Source organism: Cryptomeria japonica, chromosome 3 (assembly GCF_030272615.1).
Source record: "Cryptomeria japonica chromosome 3, Sugi_1.0, whole genome shotgun sequence".
In the NCBI taxonomy this organism is placed as follows: Eukaryota; Viridiplantae; Streptophyta; class Pinopsida; order Cupressales; family Cupressaceae; genus Cryptomeria; species Cryptomeria japonica.
In genome coordinates this window covers 570,242,980-570,262,972 of record NC_081407.1, presented here as the reverse complement: position 1 = coordinate 570,262,972, position 19,993 = coordinate 570,242,980, and the positions used below count along the sequence as shown (strand labels likewise).

General features: G+C 33.9%; 2 protein-coding genes across 2 annotated transcripts; one reads left to right on the top strand and one right to left on the bottom strand.

The window, feature by feature from the left end:
- The first annotated feature begins 2,894 nt into the window (after positions 1-2,894).
- On the top strand, positions 2,895-5,269 carry LOC131075675 (voltage-dependent chloride channel 1, chloroplastic). Its single transcript, XM_058012527.2, has 3 exons — positions 2,895-3,753; positions 4,326-4,493; positions 4,585-5,269. The coding sequence occupies exons 1-3, from the start codon at positions 3,001-3,003 to the stop codon at positions 5,008-5,010; spliced, it is 1,347 nt and encodes a 448-aa protein (XP_057868510.1). The 5' UTR covers positions 2,895-3,000; the 3' UTR covers positions 5,011-5,269.
- A 4,200-nt stretch (positions 5,270-9,469) lies between these two features.
- Positions 9,470-15,984, bottom strand: LOC131075674 (glutamate dehydrogenase 1, mitochondrial). The gene is made up of 9 exons (XM_058012526.2): positions 15,622-15,984; positions 12,661-12,774; positions 11,638-11,859; positions 11,427-11,501; positions 11,208-11,324; positions 10,668-10,918; positions 10,398-10,473; positions 10,200-10,286; positions 9,470-9,868 (listed from the first exon to the last, which is right to left on the bottom strand). Exons 1-9 carry the CDS (start codon positions 15,727-15,729, stop codon positions 9,683-9,685), a joined length of 1,236 nt encoding a protein of 411 aa, XP_057868509.1. The 5' UTR covers positions 15,730-15,984; the 3' UTR covers positions 9,470-9,682.
- Between the last annotated feature and the right edge of the window lie 4,009 nt (positions 15,985-19,993).

Here is a 19,993-nt window from a genome sequence, read left to right as displayed (position 1 = left end):
TGAAAATATTAAAAAATAAATTATGTTAACATGTCTTTGATTTTTTATCTATCATATTAAAAAACTATATATAAATAGACAATAAGACTTCAAACTCTTAGTCACTAGTAATCTATATATTTTTCATATTAAAAAATAACTCATTAACCATTGTAAACAATAAATTATCAATATTCAAAATTTAAAATTTAAAATTGCTAACATGTGCTATAGTTGAATTTGGCAGTTACTCAAAAATGTCATTTCAAGATCAAACTCTATATAGAATTCCAATTACACCAATACAAAAGAGTTTGCACAATCGAAGTACCCTTAATATTGGCTTGAGCATTTACAATACACAAATCACAATGTTTGACTCTTTCCAAAGTCGCTATTGACATGAGACAAAAAGAAAAAACAAGATTGACATTTGTGTCTATATGTCATATAAAATCATTACAAAGTTTAAGAATAATGCTATCATTTACATATGACTCATTGAAAAAAAGATAAAAGGTAAAACAACTTGACAATAAAAAATCTAAAGACTATTGCTATTATTTTCTAAAAAGTACACATAATAGACAATAATACTTCAAACCCTCTAGTCAACAATAATGTAGATATTTTCCTCATTAGAAAAGAACTCATTAGCCTTCATAAACTAAATTATCAATGTTCAAAATTTAAATTTAAAATTGCTAATATATGTTATAGTTGAATTTGACAATTACTCAAACATACCATTTGAAGATCAAACTCCATATACAATTCTAATTAGACCAATATAAAAGAGGTTGCACAATCCAAATACCCTTAAGATTGACTTGAACAATTATAGTACACAAATCACAAGGTTTGGCTCTTTCCAGAGCCACTATTGACAAAGGACAAAAAGAAAAGAAAAATTGACATTTGTCTCTATATCTCGTATAAAGTCATTACAAAGTCTAAGAATAATGCTATCATTTACATATAATTGTTGGGAAGAAAAGGAAAAAGGAAAAACAACTTGACAATAAAAAAATCTAAAGACTATTACCATCATTTTCTCTAAAACTACATATAAATAGAAAATAATACTTCAAATCCTATAGTCAACAACAATGTATATATTTTCCTTATTGAAAAAGAACTCATTAACCTTTGTAAACAATAAACTATCAACCTTCAAAATTCAAATTTTAAAAGTGCTAACATATGTTATAGTTGAATTAACAATTGGTTAAACATACCATTTGAAGATCAAACTTCATATAGAATTCTAATTAGACCAATATAAAAAGGGTTGCACAATCCAAATACCCTTAAGATTGGCTTGAACATTTATAATACACAAATCACAAGCTTTGACTCTTTTGAAAATCACTATTGACATAGGACAAAAAGAAAAAGAAAAAGAAAAAAAAAACAAGATTGACATTTGTGTCTATATCTCGTATAAAATCATTAGAATGTGTAAGAATAATGTTACCATTTACATATGAGTGTTATGAAAAAATAGAAAAGAAAACACAACTTGACAATAGAAAAACTAGAAAAATAACACAGGAATAAATAATGTTACCATATCTTTTACTTTTTACCTATCATTTTCTCAAAAGCTATATATAACTAGACAATAAGGCTTCAAACCTTTAGTCAACAACAATGTAGATATTTTCCTTAATAAAAAAGAACTCATTAATCTTTGTAAACAATATATTATCAATATTCAAAGTTTAAAATTTAAAATTGCTAACATATGTGATATTGAATTGACAATTACTCAAACATATCATTTGAAGATCAAACTCTATATACAATTCTAACTAGACCAATATAAAAGAGGTGGCACAATCCAAATACCCTTAAGATTGGCTTGAACAATTATAATACACAAATCACAAGGTTCGACTATTTCCAAACCTAGTCAAACCAACTATTGACATGGGTCGAAAAGAAAAAACAAAGATTGACATTTGTGCCTATATCTTGTATAAAATCCTAGAAAGTCTAAGAAGAATACTACAATTTACACATGACTATTATGAAAAGAATGGAAAAGGAAAACTTGATAACAAAAAATCTTAAAAAGACAAATTTTAAAAATAATGTTACCATACCTTTTACTTTTTACCTATCATTTTCTCAAAAACTATATATAACTAGACAAGAAGACTTCAAACCTTTAGTGACAACAATGTAGATATTTTTCTTATTAAAAGAGAAGTCATTAATCTTTGTAAACAATTTACTATCAATATTTAAAGATATAAAAATATCAAATAGAATTTAATCATGAATTTGTTTTTTAATTATTTAGGGAGTTTAGTACAACAATCTAAAACTTAGCTTTTTACAAGGCGAGTCCTTCTTATAACCTCTTTATGATCTCAAAGTTTAACCCAACAATCCAAAATGTAGTACAATTGGTGAGGATGATGGTATGTGATACAAAAGTCATCCGCCAAGGTTCAAACCCTTAAAGGCACGTTTAAATTATGTTTGATCCCCGAGCGAGTGAATTTTATGAACTGGATCCCTAATTTGATGGGAAATCCCCTAAATTTTATAAACCGGATCCCCTTACATGTAATTATTTAGCCTAAAATGATTTGTGATTTAGATGTACACTTAATCAAATTGTTGTAATATATTATATAAAGACATATATAAGAACATCTATGTCTATCAACTTGTTTGTAAAATGAAAAAAATTGACTCTTACATAAACCCTCCCTAAAATCTCTAGAACTATATGTAAAAAATCATGAAAACTTTAATGTGAGAATTAGGAAAAAGTGATTTGCATCCGCTTGGGGTGGATATTTTCAATCTTTGACAAGCAATCCAGACCCAAAAGTTGTGGAGTCGAACTTGTGACGTAGTCATGTTTTGGGATTAGTAAAAGCACGGGGGCGACGAAAAGTGCCTTTATGCCAAAAAGTTGAGGCGGAAAAGGATTCACAGTCGTGGAAGCATTTGGTAGGGCACTCTTCCAAGTCGGTGAAGGGCGGTAGAAAATCAGGAAGGACGATGTCTGGAATAAACAGAAAGGAAATGGGCAAGAATGTAGTGCAAATATCTCTGTGTGTTGGCGGAAGGGGCAGAGTGAGAGTGAGAGTGATAATGAGAATGATGGGCTTGGGATGCGCTCAAAACTCCCACTTTTATTTACACTTGTCTTCTCCCCCTGGTGTGCAGATCTCGAGAAGGCAGAGGGTGATCTGTGATCAGAGAGCAACGAATTACATGGAGAAATTGAAGGGGAGCGTGTGGAGAATGGTGAATGTAATACCCGAGTGGGCGGATGAAATAAAGGAGAGGGGAATGCAGCAACGGAGGGCGTTGTACAGCCACGACGACTGGCTCAAGCACCGGAGCTCCAAGCGCCACATCAGGCACTGGCTCTCGAGCTTGTCGTCCAGAGTGATCTTGTCGCTGGTGCCGCCAATGTGCGTGGTGACAGTGTATGCGGCGGCGGTGGCGAGTTACAACACCGGCGTGTCGAGCCACGTGTTGCCCGGGTTCATGCCGTTGCTCCATGCACCGACACTGCCATCGGAGTTGGTGGCGCCGGCGCTCGCATTGCTCCTTGTGTTTCGCACTGAGGCGTCTTACTCGCGCTACGATGAGGGGCGAAAGACGTGGACCAATGTCATCTCTACTACCAAGGACTTTGCTCGCCATGCCAGTGCATGGATCAGGATTGAGAATGGGGGTGGGACCCATTCAACCCTGTCCTCTGACTTGCTCGCTTACATCATGGCATTTCCTGTTGCCCTCAAGGTCATCATTACTTCCCTTGTTTAATATTTTCTTGTGTTTTTATTGTTGTTTCTGAATTTGATTGTGTTAGGATGTGTTTTGCCCTCAAAATCATCATTACATCTATCTTTAACATTTTCTAGTATTGTTATTTTTTTTTTGGATTATATTGTGTTAGGATGTGTTGCCCTCAACATCATCATTACATCCCTCCTTAACATTTTCTAGTATTGTTATTGTTGTTTTTAGATTTAATTATGTTAGGATGATGGACTAGGGAGTGTGATCCAAAATGTTGATGCAAAATTCTCAAACACAATCAAATCAAGAAAACAGTAAATAATAGCATTATGGATTGTGGAAATTTGATATTGTTTATCTTCTAGCATTGCTATTGTTGTTTCTTGGATTCGACAGTGTTAGGATGATGGATCATAGATCCATGTAAAAATCTCTAACACAATCGAATTGAGAAACAATAGATAACAACATTATGGGTTGTGGAGATTTGATATCATTAATTTTTGACTATTCTCTCTTCTTTTTTCTTTAAATGTTTTCTATAATATTTATTATATTGGTAATGTTAGCAGTGCCACATAATTCATGGGTCGGATGTTGAGCAAGACTTGGGAAGATTGCTTTCAAAAGAGGATTTGGCACTTGTTCTCTCTTCTCACCATCGTCCCAATTGTATCATCCAATTTCTTTCAGAATCTCTCATGTACCTTCCCCTTGATGACTCCAAGAAACAAGTTTTGGTAAGTATGGTTGATATGTGTATAGTTACTTATTGAACCTGAAATGAAAATCTCTATTATAGTCTAACTTAGTGCTTCAAATATGAAACAGGACTCTCATATTTCAGAGTTCAACGAGGCTGTGAGTGTGTGTGAGAGACTAATCCGATCACCAATTCCTCTATCATACACACGATTGACATCGAGGCTTTTAGTGTTTTGGCATCTAACGCTTCCAATAATCCTATGGGATGAATGTCAATGGATGGTGGTCCCTGCTACACTCTTCAGTGCATCATCTTTGTTTTGTATTGAGGAGGTTGGAGTCCTAATTGAGGAGCCTTTCCCTATCCTTGCACTAGATAAGATGTGTGCAATAGTTCATGAGAACATCATGGAAATGTTAAAGTTTCACAACCGAGTTGAAGACCACCTTCGCCACAAGATGGATAGATTACCCCTAATATCCTCAGATTTTAACAACTTAATCTCACCTCCATCATGTCTTTGCATGGAGTCCCACAAGCAACCCTTTTAAAGTTAATCTCCCATTTTTTTCTTCATAATTTACCATGATTTGCACGATGAATTGATGTCCCACATACAACCCTTATAAAGTTATTCCCCGCTCTTCTCTCTTCATACTTTACCATGATTTGCATGGTGAATTGTTGTTGACCTCTCCTACCCATGAATCATGTAGATATGTATTTCTTTATCTAATTATAGAATTATGTAGACGGATTTAAATTATATTCTATTTCCACATAAAGATCCATAGTTTTCTTTTTTGGCTAGTTGAATACCACATGTTAATGTTATTTCACATGTTTGAATCCATTTCCTTTTATAAATCTATTTTTGCTATAAAGTATTTTTTAAATTTGTTTTGTTGTCAATTTTAATGTTTGATGTTAATATTGAGTTCTCCAACATTAATTTGTATATAATGAGGGTAAATATTACTAATGTCATGATCCATCCTCATCTCAAATATTTGTATAAAATAATTATTAATAATAGTATATTGCTTGTAAGAAAACAGTTCATCCAAAAAGAATAATATCAACATATTATTATTTTGTTGTCATTATATAAGGTTGTTAAAATGAAAAAAAGGGGCATGGGACAAGTTGGATCTCTTTCATGCTAGAAATATATATAGACGAGGCCTCTAGTGGTAACCTTGGACTATGTTATATTTTGGGATACAATTAAGATTGTCTTTTATTATTATTATTGTGAATTGGATATTGATATCAATAATGTGGCAAAAGTGTTGTCAATTTCACATTGCACAACTCTTGATTATCAGATTGATCAATTCCCTAACACTATTGTTGAAACCAACACTTAAGATGTCAGTGAATACTTTTTTGTTTGAAAATAAAACTAATGAACTAGAATTTAGAAAAATAATGTTAAAATCAACTATTAGCTAATGATGATTTTATAAAGGATCACCTCAATTTGGCTGAATAACATTAATGTTATTGGCATTTTCATTACATAATATTATGTCACAATCCAACTCTATGGCTGTAAAAGTTGACTAATTTTTTATAATTTTTTGTTGTATACATTCTATTACAAATTTCAAACTAATCATGTGTTGGTAATAAACAAGCTTATGTATTTGAACATATACTCTAAATGTTTGATTTAAATCCATATTATTTAGGAAAGCTTGAATTTGATTAAGAATCGTCATAACAAGTACACAACAATCTAATCTATTGACATAAATTTGAATATTTTATAAATTTAATAAATCAAATATAATCAATAGCTAATAAATTATTTGCTATTATTTTCTTCCACAAAGTATACAAACATCTTACAAAAATTAGACATGTGCAAATACAAATATATGAATATTGGAAGAAGTGTAATTAGAGAAGTAAAAGTTAATAGCATTAGCATTGATAATATCAATATTCTTGACATAGCAATATAGATGGAGGAGCACAACTAAAATTGCTCGTAGAGAATAGGGAATCTTATTAAATGATATGATAGATGCATTGCCATTAGTCACATATGAATTTGATCCCATAAACAATTTTATGAAATAAGGCTACACATATTAACATTACTAGAAGCTAAATAGATGAATAGACAAGTACAATAATTGTTTAAGAAGGGTATGATCAAAGAGTTGAAGTCTTTATGCAATACCTTAAAAAATAGTACTAAATAAAAAAATTGAATGGGGAATGTGTGCAAACTCTAGAGCAATAAATAAGAACACTATCAAGTATAATGTTTTATTGTTAAGGATGGATGATGAAATAAACTATTTGAATGGTGCAAAATATTTGATTAGTTGAATTGAAAAGAAATTATAATCAAGCTAGAATCAAAGGAGATGGACACAAGACTACATTTAAAACAAAGAAATAATTATATGGAGTTGGTTATACTTAGCACATCTATGAGGTTGTTGATTGAAGTATTGATACAATGATATTTAGATAAGTTTGTAATTTCTTATTTAGATGAAATCAATATTGATACAATGATATTTAGATAAGTTTGTAATTTCTTATTTAGATGAAATCTTGATTTTTTTGTAAGAATAAAGAGGAAGGGCCAACATATATCAAACCAATATTGAAGAGACTAGGGAAGAAGGGTTGTTAATTGATGTCAAGAAGCATGGTTTCATCAAGTCAAGATTTGGTGTGTATTTGAGACCTATGATCTCAGTTGAAGATGAATCCAGAAAAAGTAAGAGCAATTATTAAGAATCTACATTATTGAATGTTGAAGAGATAAAAAAAAATTCATGGCTTAGCAAGTTTCTACAATAAAAAAACAAACATTTGAAACTTTAGTGATATTTGTGCACTAATAACATAAACTATGGGAGAAAGCAACAAGGAATATAAATAGACCAACAAAAAAATATGAACTTTGAGTTATTGAAGAAGGAAACATGATACAAATTATTACCCATAAGGAATGTATAGGAAAAACTATTAATATCAAAGCAACTGTAATTTAGATGTACAATTAATATCATTAATATTGATAATATCAATCATTCTTACATAATATTATCAAGCAAACCTACGAAGATGAAAGGAACGTCATGCTAATCTTAATATGCATCTTGCAAATAGGTAGTCATAGTTCCAATACATTCAAATAATTATTGCATTCAAGATATATCCATTATGGTGGTAAACATAATTGCAATAAATTATTAACCTCAATACCCATATTACCTTTACCATTTTGCATAGACTATATTTGTTGATAACATTTGAACTCTCAAAAAATGAAGAGACAACATCACAAGGATGCTTTCCTACTAAAAACATAAATCAAATGGCTTCCCTATGCACCACCCAAACCAATATTTAACCTACTATTCATATAGATTGAATCATGAATAAGAATCACATGTGAGAAAATAGAAGTGGCCAAGGCAAATGACACCATAACTAGCATGCATGTCAAACAACAAAATAACATGCCGAACAATTTTCAATACATATTACAAATATGCCACTCATCTCTAATAATTGAAAACATATCCCTAAATAGAGGTAATTCCCATGGCATAAGACCACTAATGACATTAATATGTACAATAGAAGCATGCTCACCTACTATCTAGAGATGGCAAGATGGTCCCATAAAGTCTTGAGACATTTAAAGTCCATCTTAATCTATCTAGAATGATAATCAACCTCAATGATTGATGTGTATGAATATACATATACATACAAAGTATGCTATTAGTGCCTCGCAAAAACCAAACAAAGCTTCATGACTAACCAATGACATCAACTTAGCAAATGACTTAAAGACCAATTGAAACAACTAATCACCAAAGTCAATATCACATAGTGTAATGCTTGATCATTCAATGACCCTTGTCAATGCGATATTGTTAGACTTATATAGTGATATTCTAATAGATACTTCCTTTAATATATTTTTACTTACATTTATGCCACATTGAGATGTTTGATTATATTATGGTTGCATGTTTAGATAATTACTATTTCACCATGTAGAAATGATGCCTAAGAGTTTCTTGATGACTTAAGAAAGGACAATGAGTATTGCATCTAATCTAATGGTAAGAACTTGGTGGAGAATACATCAACCAAAGCGAGCAAGCTTCATTTGAAAAATAATTTGTCCAAATAGTTTGTAATCTACATTACCATGAGCTAACCAAGGATTCTAAAGCCCATCTATAACTAAAAAGAATTGTCATATGTGAATGTAAGGATAACCATGACTAGCCTTCTCTTTTTTGTTTCTATTAAAACTTTGAAAGGTTTGTAGTTACAAAATGGAGTATCAATACAACTTCCAATCTTTCCCTTAAGATTTATTAATGCATCTCACCCCCTTTCATGAAGCATTTATGCAAAAATAGAATCAACAATCATTTGGAAGGATTTAAATACTAATTGGTGAGGCTAAATTGCAATTTGACCTTAAGACCACAAGACAACAATTCCTAGTAGTTTTTGAAAAAATAAGTGGGAGTCTTTATGGCTCTATGAAAAAAATGTTAGGTTGCAAAGTCAAAGAACCCTAGTAAGAAATCCATCTTGACAAGTGATTATAGGAGACCACCAAACAAATATTCGTTGATAGATAATCTATTCCAAAAACCATTCATTTTCTATGGTAAAATGACTTAATAGCTTCCCAAAAAATTTAGATGTTTTTGATCACACGAACATAACCTAAACAAATTTCTTCATAATAAAAAATGACTGAAAGACCAAATATATACTACCAAATCAAAAATTCCCATACTTCACTCCCCCCAGACTGATAATCCATTACAATATTTTGAATTATAAACATGTATATATATATAAAAGATTCCTCAAATTTCATTATATAAATTTTCAATCATAAATATTTGTAAAAAAAAAAATTCCTTAAATTTGTCACCTTTTAAATTTAACTATGCTTAAAATCATAATGTCCCACAAATAAGGGACATAACAAAAAACTACTAGTTGGGATTCAAAAGTCTTTCCACTGTGCTATAAATCTCATTGTATCAATGCCATAGCCTACTGTTAAGCAATGAATATTAGGATCAACAAAAAAGCCCTGGCTTCTGCCCTAGGGCGTTTCAGGGACTAGTTCATTAACATGATCAAATAAGAAAATGGCAATTGTTGCTTGGCTTGCCGTAGAGAAAATATTTCATGCACAAAGTAACTATTTTAGGCTTCCCAACCTCTTAAGACAGTGGCACGAGCCACCCGATTCACTCCTAAAGTAAAAGCTCCCATTCGTAGATTACAATTATGAGTGCCACACATTTCTTTCAGATTTTGAAAAGCCCTTGTCATATACTTCTTCAGCTCATCATTGACCTTTGTCTCATCCCACATGAAACCTTGGATATTCTGAAGTGCAAACAGACAATTTTTGCAAAAAAACTTGTTAAACTATAAGCAAATTCATTATCCCAAAATTTGTAAAATCATTTCAAAAAGCCCTTTTTTAAGCTTGCAGCAAAAAGCAAATTTTTTCACTTTTAGCATCCATTGATTCTAAGACATGTATTTTTTAAGAAGTTCGTATATAAAAACAAAAACAGACTTCTCATCAATATAGTAACCCTCAATTAGAACAAAATATTTACTATGCATCTAACAAATACGGAATGCAAGCTCAGATGCCCACTCCAATCTTCATGACCAAGTCAGAAAAGAAAAGTTGCTTTAGCATTTGTACCTGAACCCACTCGAAATAGCTGACAGTCACACCACCAGCATTTGCATATATGTCTGGTAGTATTATAACACCTTTCTTGGATAATATCTGATAACAATGAGATGCATTAGATAAATCACCCATTATCCATTAATATCAGATTAGATGACAGAAGTAACATTTAACATGTTTCCCAGCTTTGTTCATGATTCAACTCACCTCATCTGCTTCTGGGTCTGTGGGATGATTGGCCGCTTCTATTATGAATTTGGCTTTCACATCACCAGCATTTTCCCTGCGTTGATAATAGCATTGCAATGAATTTACTCATCTATTCTCCTCTACTTTCAGATACTTTTACCCTATCCTCATAGCAATAGCCTAGGGAATGTTGTGCACCCCGAATTGAATGGAAAGTGTAACTAAAATCCTTGTCAACTTCCAAATGCAAGAAAAGCCTTGTAATAAATGAGTTGGATCCAATCTAACCTATTGAGAACACCCCCTAGGGCAGCAGGGATGAGCACATCACAGTCTTCAAGCAAAAGAGTTTTTGGATCAATTGAATCTGCTCCTTCAAAGTCTTTGACTCCACCATTTTGCTTCACATGTTTAATTAAAGCTGGAATGTCAAGGCCATTTCTGTTCTTTATAGCTCCTGTAACATCACTAACTGCAACCACTTTTCCTCCATTTTCATGAATAATTTCAGCTGCCCAAGAACCAACATTCCCAAAACCCTGAAAAAGTTGAAAAAGTCTGTAAATAGTGCATAATTTTTAAATTTTAAACATTTCATTCCACTAATGCAATCAACAGAAATGAAACTGGGTTTTATTCCCTTTATTATTCAATAATATTTTGGTGTGAGTTCAGATAAACTGCTGCAGACAAACCACACTGTTTTTCTTAGTTTTACGGTATAACAAAAACAAAAATGAGAAAAAAAACAGATTCTCTTGAATACTGCAGCATTTTAAAAAATGGTCCCTGGCAAGAGGAGAAAAACAACAAAATTCAATGGCTTACCTGGACAACAAAACGCTGATCTGATATACTCATCCCATACTCTGCCAACAGAGCCTCTGTTGCAAACATAACACCTCTACCAGTTGCAGCATCTCTACCAAGGGAACCGCCCAAATCCTACCCAAATAAAAAATTCCTGTGAAAATCAAGAAACTATATATATCCTAATCAGTATACTCGGATTGTTGATGTCTTTCAAGCTGAGTTCATTATACTTACAACAGGTTTTCCCGTTACAATTGCTGGTGAGTAGCCATGGAATTTTGAGTACTCATCTAATATCCAGGCCATTGTCTGTGTCACATAAACTTTATGAGTATATTGATAATACAAACACTTAAGATCACTTCATTCAGTTACACGAGTAACCAGATAGAATAGATTAAATTATATTCCATAAAAAAAGGGGTAATAAAACCATGGAAAATACCTGTGAATTGGTACCCATATCAGGAGCTGGAACATCTGTCTGGACACCAATCAAGTCATGTATCTTCTGAGTAAAGACACGAGTAAGTCGCTCTAACTCACTAAGGCTTAAATTCCCTGGGGAACAACCAATGCCACCCTTAGCCCCTCCATATGGTATGTTTACAACTGCAGTCTTCCATGTCATTAGTTGTGCCAGGGCATTTACCTCATCTGGGTCAACCTGCATGCCACAATAACAAAAACCATAAATAAAAATTGTATCATACTATTTTTCAACAGTTCGATAAGGTAAATACATGAATGTGTCTGTGATGAGCATATTCGTTGACATATCAAACTTTGAATCAAGGAATTACAAAACTGTTCTTAATAGGGTAGAGACCTACATTATATACCCTCAAATAATCTATCATCAGTTTTCTATCCAAGGGGCACAAATTGGCATATCTAGCTTCAGAATGAAGGAATTAAACAGCTACAGAGTGCAGACCTACACAATATACCCCAGACCCCAAATAAAGCACCATTATTTTTTAAATTTATCATCTTTCAAGTACAAACTTATATCAATTGCCAAGAGTCCTGTTAATAAAAAAAGCAACGACAAAGGGAATACTGTCAAAAAGAAAAATATCTTGACACTTCCTACAGAAATTGACTCCAAAGACACAATAATTAAACTAGCACTCAAACTTTGAACACTTCTTGCAGATGAGATATATTAATTAGAGTATGAAAGGACAGTGAAAAAATAAGATTAGAGCGCCAAATATCATACATACATCATAAAACATACCTAGGACAGAGCTACAACTGAAACTTTAAACACTTCTTGCAGATGAAGATATTAATTGGAGTATGAAACAACAATGATGAAGTAAGATTACTATTGCCATATATCATACCTAGATGTTTGTGAAGCATAGCAAACTATATCTAACATATAGTAGCTTCAACATGATACTCAATAAAAGTAACACATTAACAAAGCATGCATGAATGCTAATAGTTATCAACTCACCTCAGGATGGTAGCGTATCCCTCCCTTCATTGGTCCCCGAGCATTATCATGTTGCACCCTAAAGCCAACATATGATGCTAATGATCCATCATCTCTAGGAATGGTACATTCAACCTGAATTCCATATTACCAAAGGAAAAATGAGAAACAAAAACCAATACATTTGCGAAGGGCATCCAGATCAAGTATAATGCTAACGCAATTATGTTCCATGGCATTTTGGGGATGGGGACATGATCTGGAGATGGTAAGCTGAGGGTCAGTTTTTTGGGAGGGTGAGGAGGGGTGGACAGCAGTAAATACTCAAATTTCTACAAGTTCAACAATACATGACATCAAAATCAAGATAGTGACAAAAGTATATATAATTAGCACAGGGACAGCAATAAAATTATAATTATTAAAAAATTAAGTGTGACAGAAGAGACAACAGTATAACAGCAATAAAGATATCATGATTCAAGATTCATAGGTATAAGGTAAGTTTATATCACTGACAGTAACAGCATTATAACTATATCAGCAATAAAAAATTAAGACAGCACTATAACCCCCTTAAGAATATCTTATTCAAACTCTCCAACTCATAAAAAAAATATCAACAAATCAGGCGATACATAATCAATGAGTATATAAAGTCCCTGAGAACTTTAATATAATATTAACACAACCAATGGGTACCTACAGTGGCACAATGTATCAACAGATATACAGTCACTAAAAATACCTTCCATTGATGCAAAATGATAGCAAATGAGTGCCTTAATAGTGATATAGAATAATAGTTAAATGAGTATCTGCAACTAAATCAAAGTGATACATTCCATGAGTGTTATTATTCATGAATCGAAGTATTTTCTTTTAAACATGAAAATAATCTCTATTCCACTGGGAATGCCTGGACACCCCCGGGATGGTTTAGACATCTTAAATGTCCCGAGCCATCCCTGGGATGTCCAAACATCCCCTGCTGTATGGGGAATGTCTTGAGCTGTTTTAGGGCTGTTTCACCTTTCTGAAAAAAATTGGAGATGGCAAGGGGACATCCCCTGCCATCCTGCCGTCTTGGAAATGTGATGTGGAGCAGGGACTCTGGCTTTCGGGCCAGGGTCACATCCCTGTAGAACACAATAATGCAGCAAAACAATTTGTAGAAGGTGGAGACTCAGAGACTGTAACACACAAGGGTGTGCCGATAAAGGTCAAGATATCTGTTCCAATAACGCCAATTGTGTCCACTAAAGAAAATAAACATTAAATACGGCCTCAGAGACTATTTCTAGTGTCACTCAAGCATTACCTTTGTTAAGCTTAGATATAAATGAAGGAAGACTACTTTTTGTACCTTTTTATCGGTATTTCTCTTAAGCTTCACAGATGGCGGGATGCAGGGGCATGGAAATATGGTTTCAGAGGTGGCAAAATTTTCCAAACTTTTGAGAACAGTTATTAAAGAATTTAACAAAGTAAAAGAAACTGAAATTTTTAGAGGTAAATATAATGCACTAAATTTACAAGGTACAATCCTCTCCCTTTAAGCATTTTTTTCTTAAAAAGTCACCTTCATATGTTTATGCATCGGATAGTGCAGACTGTCCAGCCTTTAAAGGGGACATTCCCTCCAAGTCCCCAAGTCTAGGGTACGTCCAGAACATTATCCAAACCCTTGGGGACGTGTCCCTGAAAACACTTATTTTTATATATTAACGTGCAGCAGTCTTACAATTTTGGTTTCTCAGTAATGCAGAACTTAACAGAGGAGCCAACGTTCAAGTTAGAAGTAAAACTTTTTACATTGAGTGCTATAAACTGTTCAGCGTACACGTACCACTCTGTCCAGATCAAATCAGGAGTCGACAAAAATTAAATTGAATACTGATGCAAAGGTCTCAAAGCTACAATAAATGCACTCAAATCCAGAAGCGGCAACTCAATTGCAACGCAAGCTCTGCCCAATGCCCCTGGTTGAGACTCACACGCTTGTAAAGAACTACTTTGGGTACTAGGCTGAATTATTTTCCCTAGAAAAATTATTACAAAAAAAATCAAGGAGGAAATTTAATTAGACATGGGTGCCGCTGACAGTGTATGTTATATGTAAAAATCATAGATCTCTTTCTGCACATGCCAATCTATTCTTCTATTTCTAATCAGACATTTCAGCAGTGTCAGCTACCATCTCCTTTAACCTTTTTACTAAGGGAGAAGATGCTATGTCAATAAACCTGGGGAAATTCTACCAGGGAGACTCCCATGGACTCAGAGATAGATCTCAGTAATAATGCACCTTAACAATTACAGTTCATTTCATCTTCATTTTATCATTCCTTGAGAAATTAAAAACAGAAATACAATATACTGCATGAAATCCATTACCACAGAAAGCATGAGGCTACTTCCAGACAAGACATTTTAAATTTAACCAGCATTGCATTTGGATTCAGGATAGTCACTTGGATATAATATAGTTGATTTGGCGTAGGGATTAAAGTCCGTCTTAATGGATTAAGATGAATTTTCCACCTCCTCCAGAAGCTACACTCCTACAGATATAAATGTACCAGCCCTAAGGAACAAATTCAAAACTGTTTTCTCAAAAAAATCAGCAGTCGGAGATACAAATAAAAAAGAATCTGCTGATGAAACCACAAATTGTGAAAGCAATTTTGCACATATTAAAGATAAAACAATGAATCCACTTAGGCCATGCCTGCTAGGGTCAACTAATCACAGCGTGAATGATTCTAAGCTGCAAATTAAAATGTTGTAACAATTAATAAACTATACATAACAGGGACCTAATTGCATTTTATAGGAAAAATCCCAAGTACCCACTTGAGATCAAGATGACCTAGAACATGACATCAATCAAGTAACGGACATTCAAAAAAATGCAAATTTCATGGAAACACATTCAATAGCTGACAATCTACCGAAGGCTGAGCTTATTTCAAAACTTACCTTGATCTCCCGAAAAGGAATCAGCAGACTCCGTTCAAGCTTGGAGTCCAAACCCAGAAGCCGAGCTGCTTGCTTGAAGTTGCGACTGGTTGCAACAAGAGCATTCATCTTACTTGAAAAACCAACCCCACTTTACTCGCTCAAAAAATATACAATACAACTTGGAGGTTCCAAGCTCGAATCCCACCCCTCTCAGACCTGGTTCTTGACAACAAATGCCTCTCATTTTATATAGGCGGAATGTCCTGAATTCAATAACAAATATCGGGTTGGCGATGCGATCAAGTTGGTAAAAAAAAATTACGTACGTTTTGACGGAGATACCTAATGAAATGGAATATATTCACAGATTGGAAGCAGGATATACATGGAAGACGTACATTGAAATAGAATATGTATACAGATAGACCCAAACTGAATTGGGATATACATTAAAGAGGTAGATGGATAAGTTTGAAGGCCTGGCACCTGGCGGTGGCGATCAATCCCCAATGGAATGGAGGAGTATTTTTATGTATTTAATGTGCAGGTATACGTGGAGGTATAAATTCTTCTTCTACAGGTGGGAAATACCTATACCTATATAGGCTATATTCGATTTAGAAGATATGGGCAGTGGGCCCAATTAGTGTGTATTAAATTATGTCATGCGCATATTCCACCGTAGCCAGGCAAATCTCACTTCAGATTTGAGAAATCCAACGTGTGTGTAGGCTACTTTTGTTCGTGCTTTTTCCACTTGTTGTGATTGGCTGTCTGATTGTGCAGCGTGCAGGGCTCTTCCAGGGATTGGACAGATTAAATAACTTTGAATAGACGCTTTGTGGAGCAATACTTCCAATTTAGCTTTCATTGCTTGTTTGTTCGACAGAAAGAAGCATGTTTTTTCACAGTAAGACATTGATTAAACTCGAGGGAACTAATCTGTAGCGAATATAAATTTTTTAAACACAAATTCATATGAATCTCTTTGTAAATTCTCAACAATGAATATTGATAGGAGATACACTTTCGATAATATTATTTGGAGTTTTAGGATTTGATGTGTTAGAATTTAATAGTGTTAATTTGGAGATTTGAATCTGATTTTTTTAGTTTGAAGTTTGAGGATTTGATCGTGTTAGTTTGGAGTTTTAAGTTTTGATTATGCTAGTTTGGACTTTTAAGATTTCATCATGCTAGTTTGGAATTTTAGGATTTGCTCATATTAGGTTAGAATTTTAAAATTTGATCTATTAACTTAGAATTTTAGGATTTGATAGTGTTAGTTTGAAGTTTCAGGATTTGTTAATGTCAGCTTGGAGTTTTAAGATTTGATTGTGCTAATTTGGAGTTTTAGGATTTGATTGTGTTAGGTTGGAATTCTAGAATTTGTTTGTGTTAGCTTGGAGTTTTAGGTTTCGATTGTGTTAGTTTAGAGTTTCAGGGTGTGATTGTACTAGCTTGAAGTTTTAAGATTTGATCATGTTAATTTGGAGTTTCGGATAGTTTCGGATCCTACTAGTTTTGAGTTTTAAGATTTGACCAATAAACACATTGATGAAAAATCACTTCTGCTTGAAATTGAAAGACTCTAAACTAATTAATATTATTCAGAATCAATTAAAAATAATATTTTCTTATTTTATAATTCAAAATATTAAATATGATATTTAGAATGTTTAATCAAGACATTAAATCATTGTCTTGTCACATAGACTTTAGAAAAAAGTTTTGAGAAGGGTGACATCCACATAAGATCTGCCTTTGAATGTTGATATTAGTGAATGTTTTTCGTGAATGGGGAATGGACCACCTTTCCTTTATTTGTGCTAAGAGTGACTTGATATGACCATGTATAACTAAAGGAAATCGATGTGACTACACTTAACATATTCCCCATGCCATGTCTTTGTCCTTACACAACTTAGTTGACATTATATGAAAACAACTCTTTTAATTGAGGATTGTCCCTTTTTAATATAATTATGAACTCAAGATTACTTTTCAAATATTAAAAATGGTTATGGAAAGAAATATTCTAAAATGTTAGATATAAATTTATTATATTTTTATTATTATTATTATTATTTATATAATAAAAATAATACTATCGATTTATAAATTAAAGAATTTAATTTTGATATTAAGTGAAATAAATTAAGAGTTTGATTTTATTAAATTTACAATAAAAAATTCAATTTATAAATTAAAGAATTTAAGTTTGATATTAAGTGAAATGAATTAAGATTTTTTATTTTATTAAATTTTATAATTTAGAAAAATAAATAATAACAATTATAAATATGATTTTAAGGGGTTTAATTCATTATATATATTATTTTATTTTATTTGTATATATGAATAATATAGAATTAATTTGAATGGTATAACATGTATCAAAGACATCATTTATTATCAAAATCAAATTATATGAAAGTAATTTTTTTTTTCAGATTTACAAAAGAAACATAAGGAAGAGTTTTCTACTTTATCTATAATTATCTTGTTATACATAAATAGAATCAATTTTTCTATAAAAAGTAACATATAATCTAATGGAATAAATTATTTAGTTTCCCGCTCTGCAAGTTTCAAATTTCAAACCCCTATCGTTCATGGTGGACTCTGCTGGTGGGGATCTTCCCCCACCGCCTATAGACCCCGCTTTGGACTCTGCGATGCTGACATTGTCTATCACATCCTCTCCTGGTCCCACGATGGATTCTCCTTCCCGTCCGGCTGTGATTCAGCTTGACGGTTCTACTTCGGAGAGCTCTTTGGTCACGCCTGTGGTTTTTGATCCTATACCTGACGTGCTGGTTGTTCATGATAAACAAAATATCATTGAACCTCCTACTGATAACACGAATCTCAAAGGATGGAAAAAAGTGTTGGTCGGAAACACTGAGACTATGGACCCCAACATCGTCCCCGTCTACTCGCAAACTGAGGAGGGAACATCTTTTGAGCTCCCTAAAGTTGTTCTTGACCGCATTTTGCAAAACATGGCTAATACTCTGGTGGGAAAATTCTTCTCCCTGCGCCCCATGGTAGAGATGGTTAGAAAATGGGTCAAGGACAAATAGAAACTGAAAGGGAGTGTTTCTGTTAGCGTCATGCCTGGAGCCCTCTTCCTCTTCAAATTCACTACTGAGGAGGATGTCGCTCTTTTCCTTTCTGGTTGTTGGTCCTACGGTCAAAACAATATTTCCCTTTGTCGATGGAAGGCTAGTTTTGACCCAGCAATTGACTTGCAGAAAACTGCTCCGATTTGGGTTCGGCTCCCAACCCCCCCCCCTGGAATACTGGGATGAGTCCATCTTTAAATGGATTGGCAATTCCTTTGGTCATTTTGTTGGTGTTAATGAAATTACCAAAACCAAATCGCGCCTGGTCTATGCTCATTTCTGTGTTCAAGCTACTGTGAGCATGAATCTCCCTAACTTTATAACCCTCAAATCCAGGCTTGGTAGCTGGACTCAAGCCCTTGTTTATAAAAATGCCACCCTTTTCTGCCAAAAATGCTGCAAAACTAGGCATATTGTTTCTCAATGTAGAGCTCTGGCTCCCTTGCCCCTGAAGCTCAAGGGCCTGGCCCTGGTTGAAAGCCCTCTGCCAAATGTTTCTCTTATTCATCAAGGCTCGATTGTGGGGCATGTTGTGGCTCCTACTCCTGGCCCGAACCTGCCTCCCCCTATAGTCGAGGACCCTATTATGGAAGAAGAGTATTATCAACCTTCTCAAATCTCTTGCAAAGTATGTGGACGAGGCCTCTAAATCAGCCCTGAAGGAACAATGCACCTCCCCAATGGCCAGCTCGGTTTCACTAGTTGATCATCTAGAAGATGGCAAGATTGCAAGGGACCCCATCCTTGCCTCGGAGATGGCTTGCTCCCCGATGGTGTTATCTCATACCATTCCAAACAAGGGTATCCCCTCCCCTGGTACTTTTGGTGCGTCATCCAGCGGTTGCATGACTCCTGTTGACGAGGGCTAGATTACTCAAAGACGCAAAACCAGGAATGCAAAGCCTAATGTGGGGATGAACCTTAAAGCGGGCCGACCATTGTAGAGACTATCGAGACAAAAGGAAGCAGCAAGGGATATTACTAATGGCAGGTAGCGGACCTTGGAGACGTTCATAAAAAGTAAGAAATGAAGGTCCTCTCATGGAATATGAGGGGCCTCAACAACTCCCAAAATCAATATGCTCTTAAGAAGTGTATTTTTGAAAATAAAATTATGGTCTTTCTCCTCCAAGAAGTTAAGATGTCTATGTCTTCCTTTTCCCTTGTTGCTGGAAAAATTTGGCCTGGTGCTAAGTTTGTTATCAATGATGCTACTGGAGCCTCTGGTGGCTTGGTTACCATGTGGGATCCCTCCCATTTTT

Excerpts from the sequence above, each read along its gene's own strand:
- LOC131075674 (XM_058012526.2), bottom strand. The coding sequence starts at position 15,729 with ATGAATGCTCTTGTTGCAACCAGTCGCAACTTCAAGCAAGCAGCTCGG. Across the intron at positions 11,860-12,660 it reads GGATACGCTACCATCCTGAG|GTTGACCCAGATGAGGTAAA; the intron begins GTGAGTTGATAA and ends TGTGGCATGCAG. Across the intron at positions 9,869-10,199 it reads GCTATTTCGAGTGGGTTCAG|AATATCCAAGGTTTCATGTG; the intron begins GTACAAATGCTA and ends TTTGCACTTCAG.
- LOC131075675 (XM_058012527.2), top strand. The coding sequence starts at position 3,001 with ATGTCTGGAATAAACAGAAAGGAAATGGGCAAGAATGTAGTGCAAATA. Across the intron at positions 3,754-4,325 it reads CATTTCCTGTTGCCCTCAAG|TGCCACATAATTCATGGGTC; the intron begins GTCATCATTACT and ends TAATGTTAGCAG. Across the intron at positions 4,494-4,584 it reads ACTCCAAGAAACAAGTTTTG|GACTCTCATATTTCAGAGTT; the intron begins GTAAGTATGGTT and ends AATATGAAACAG.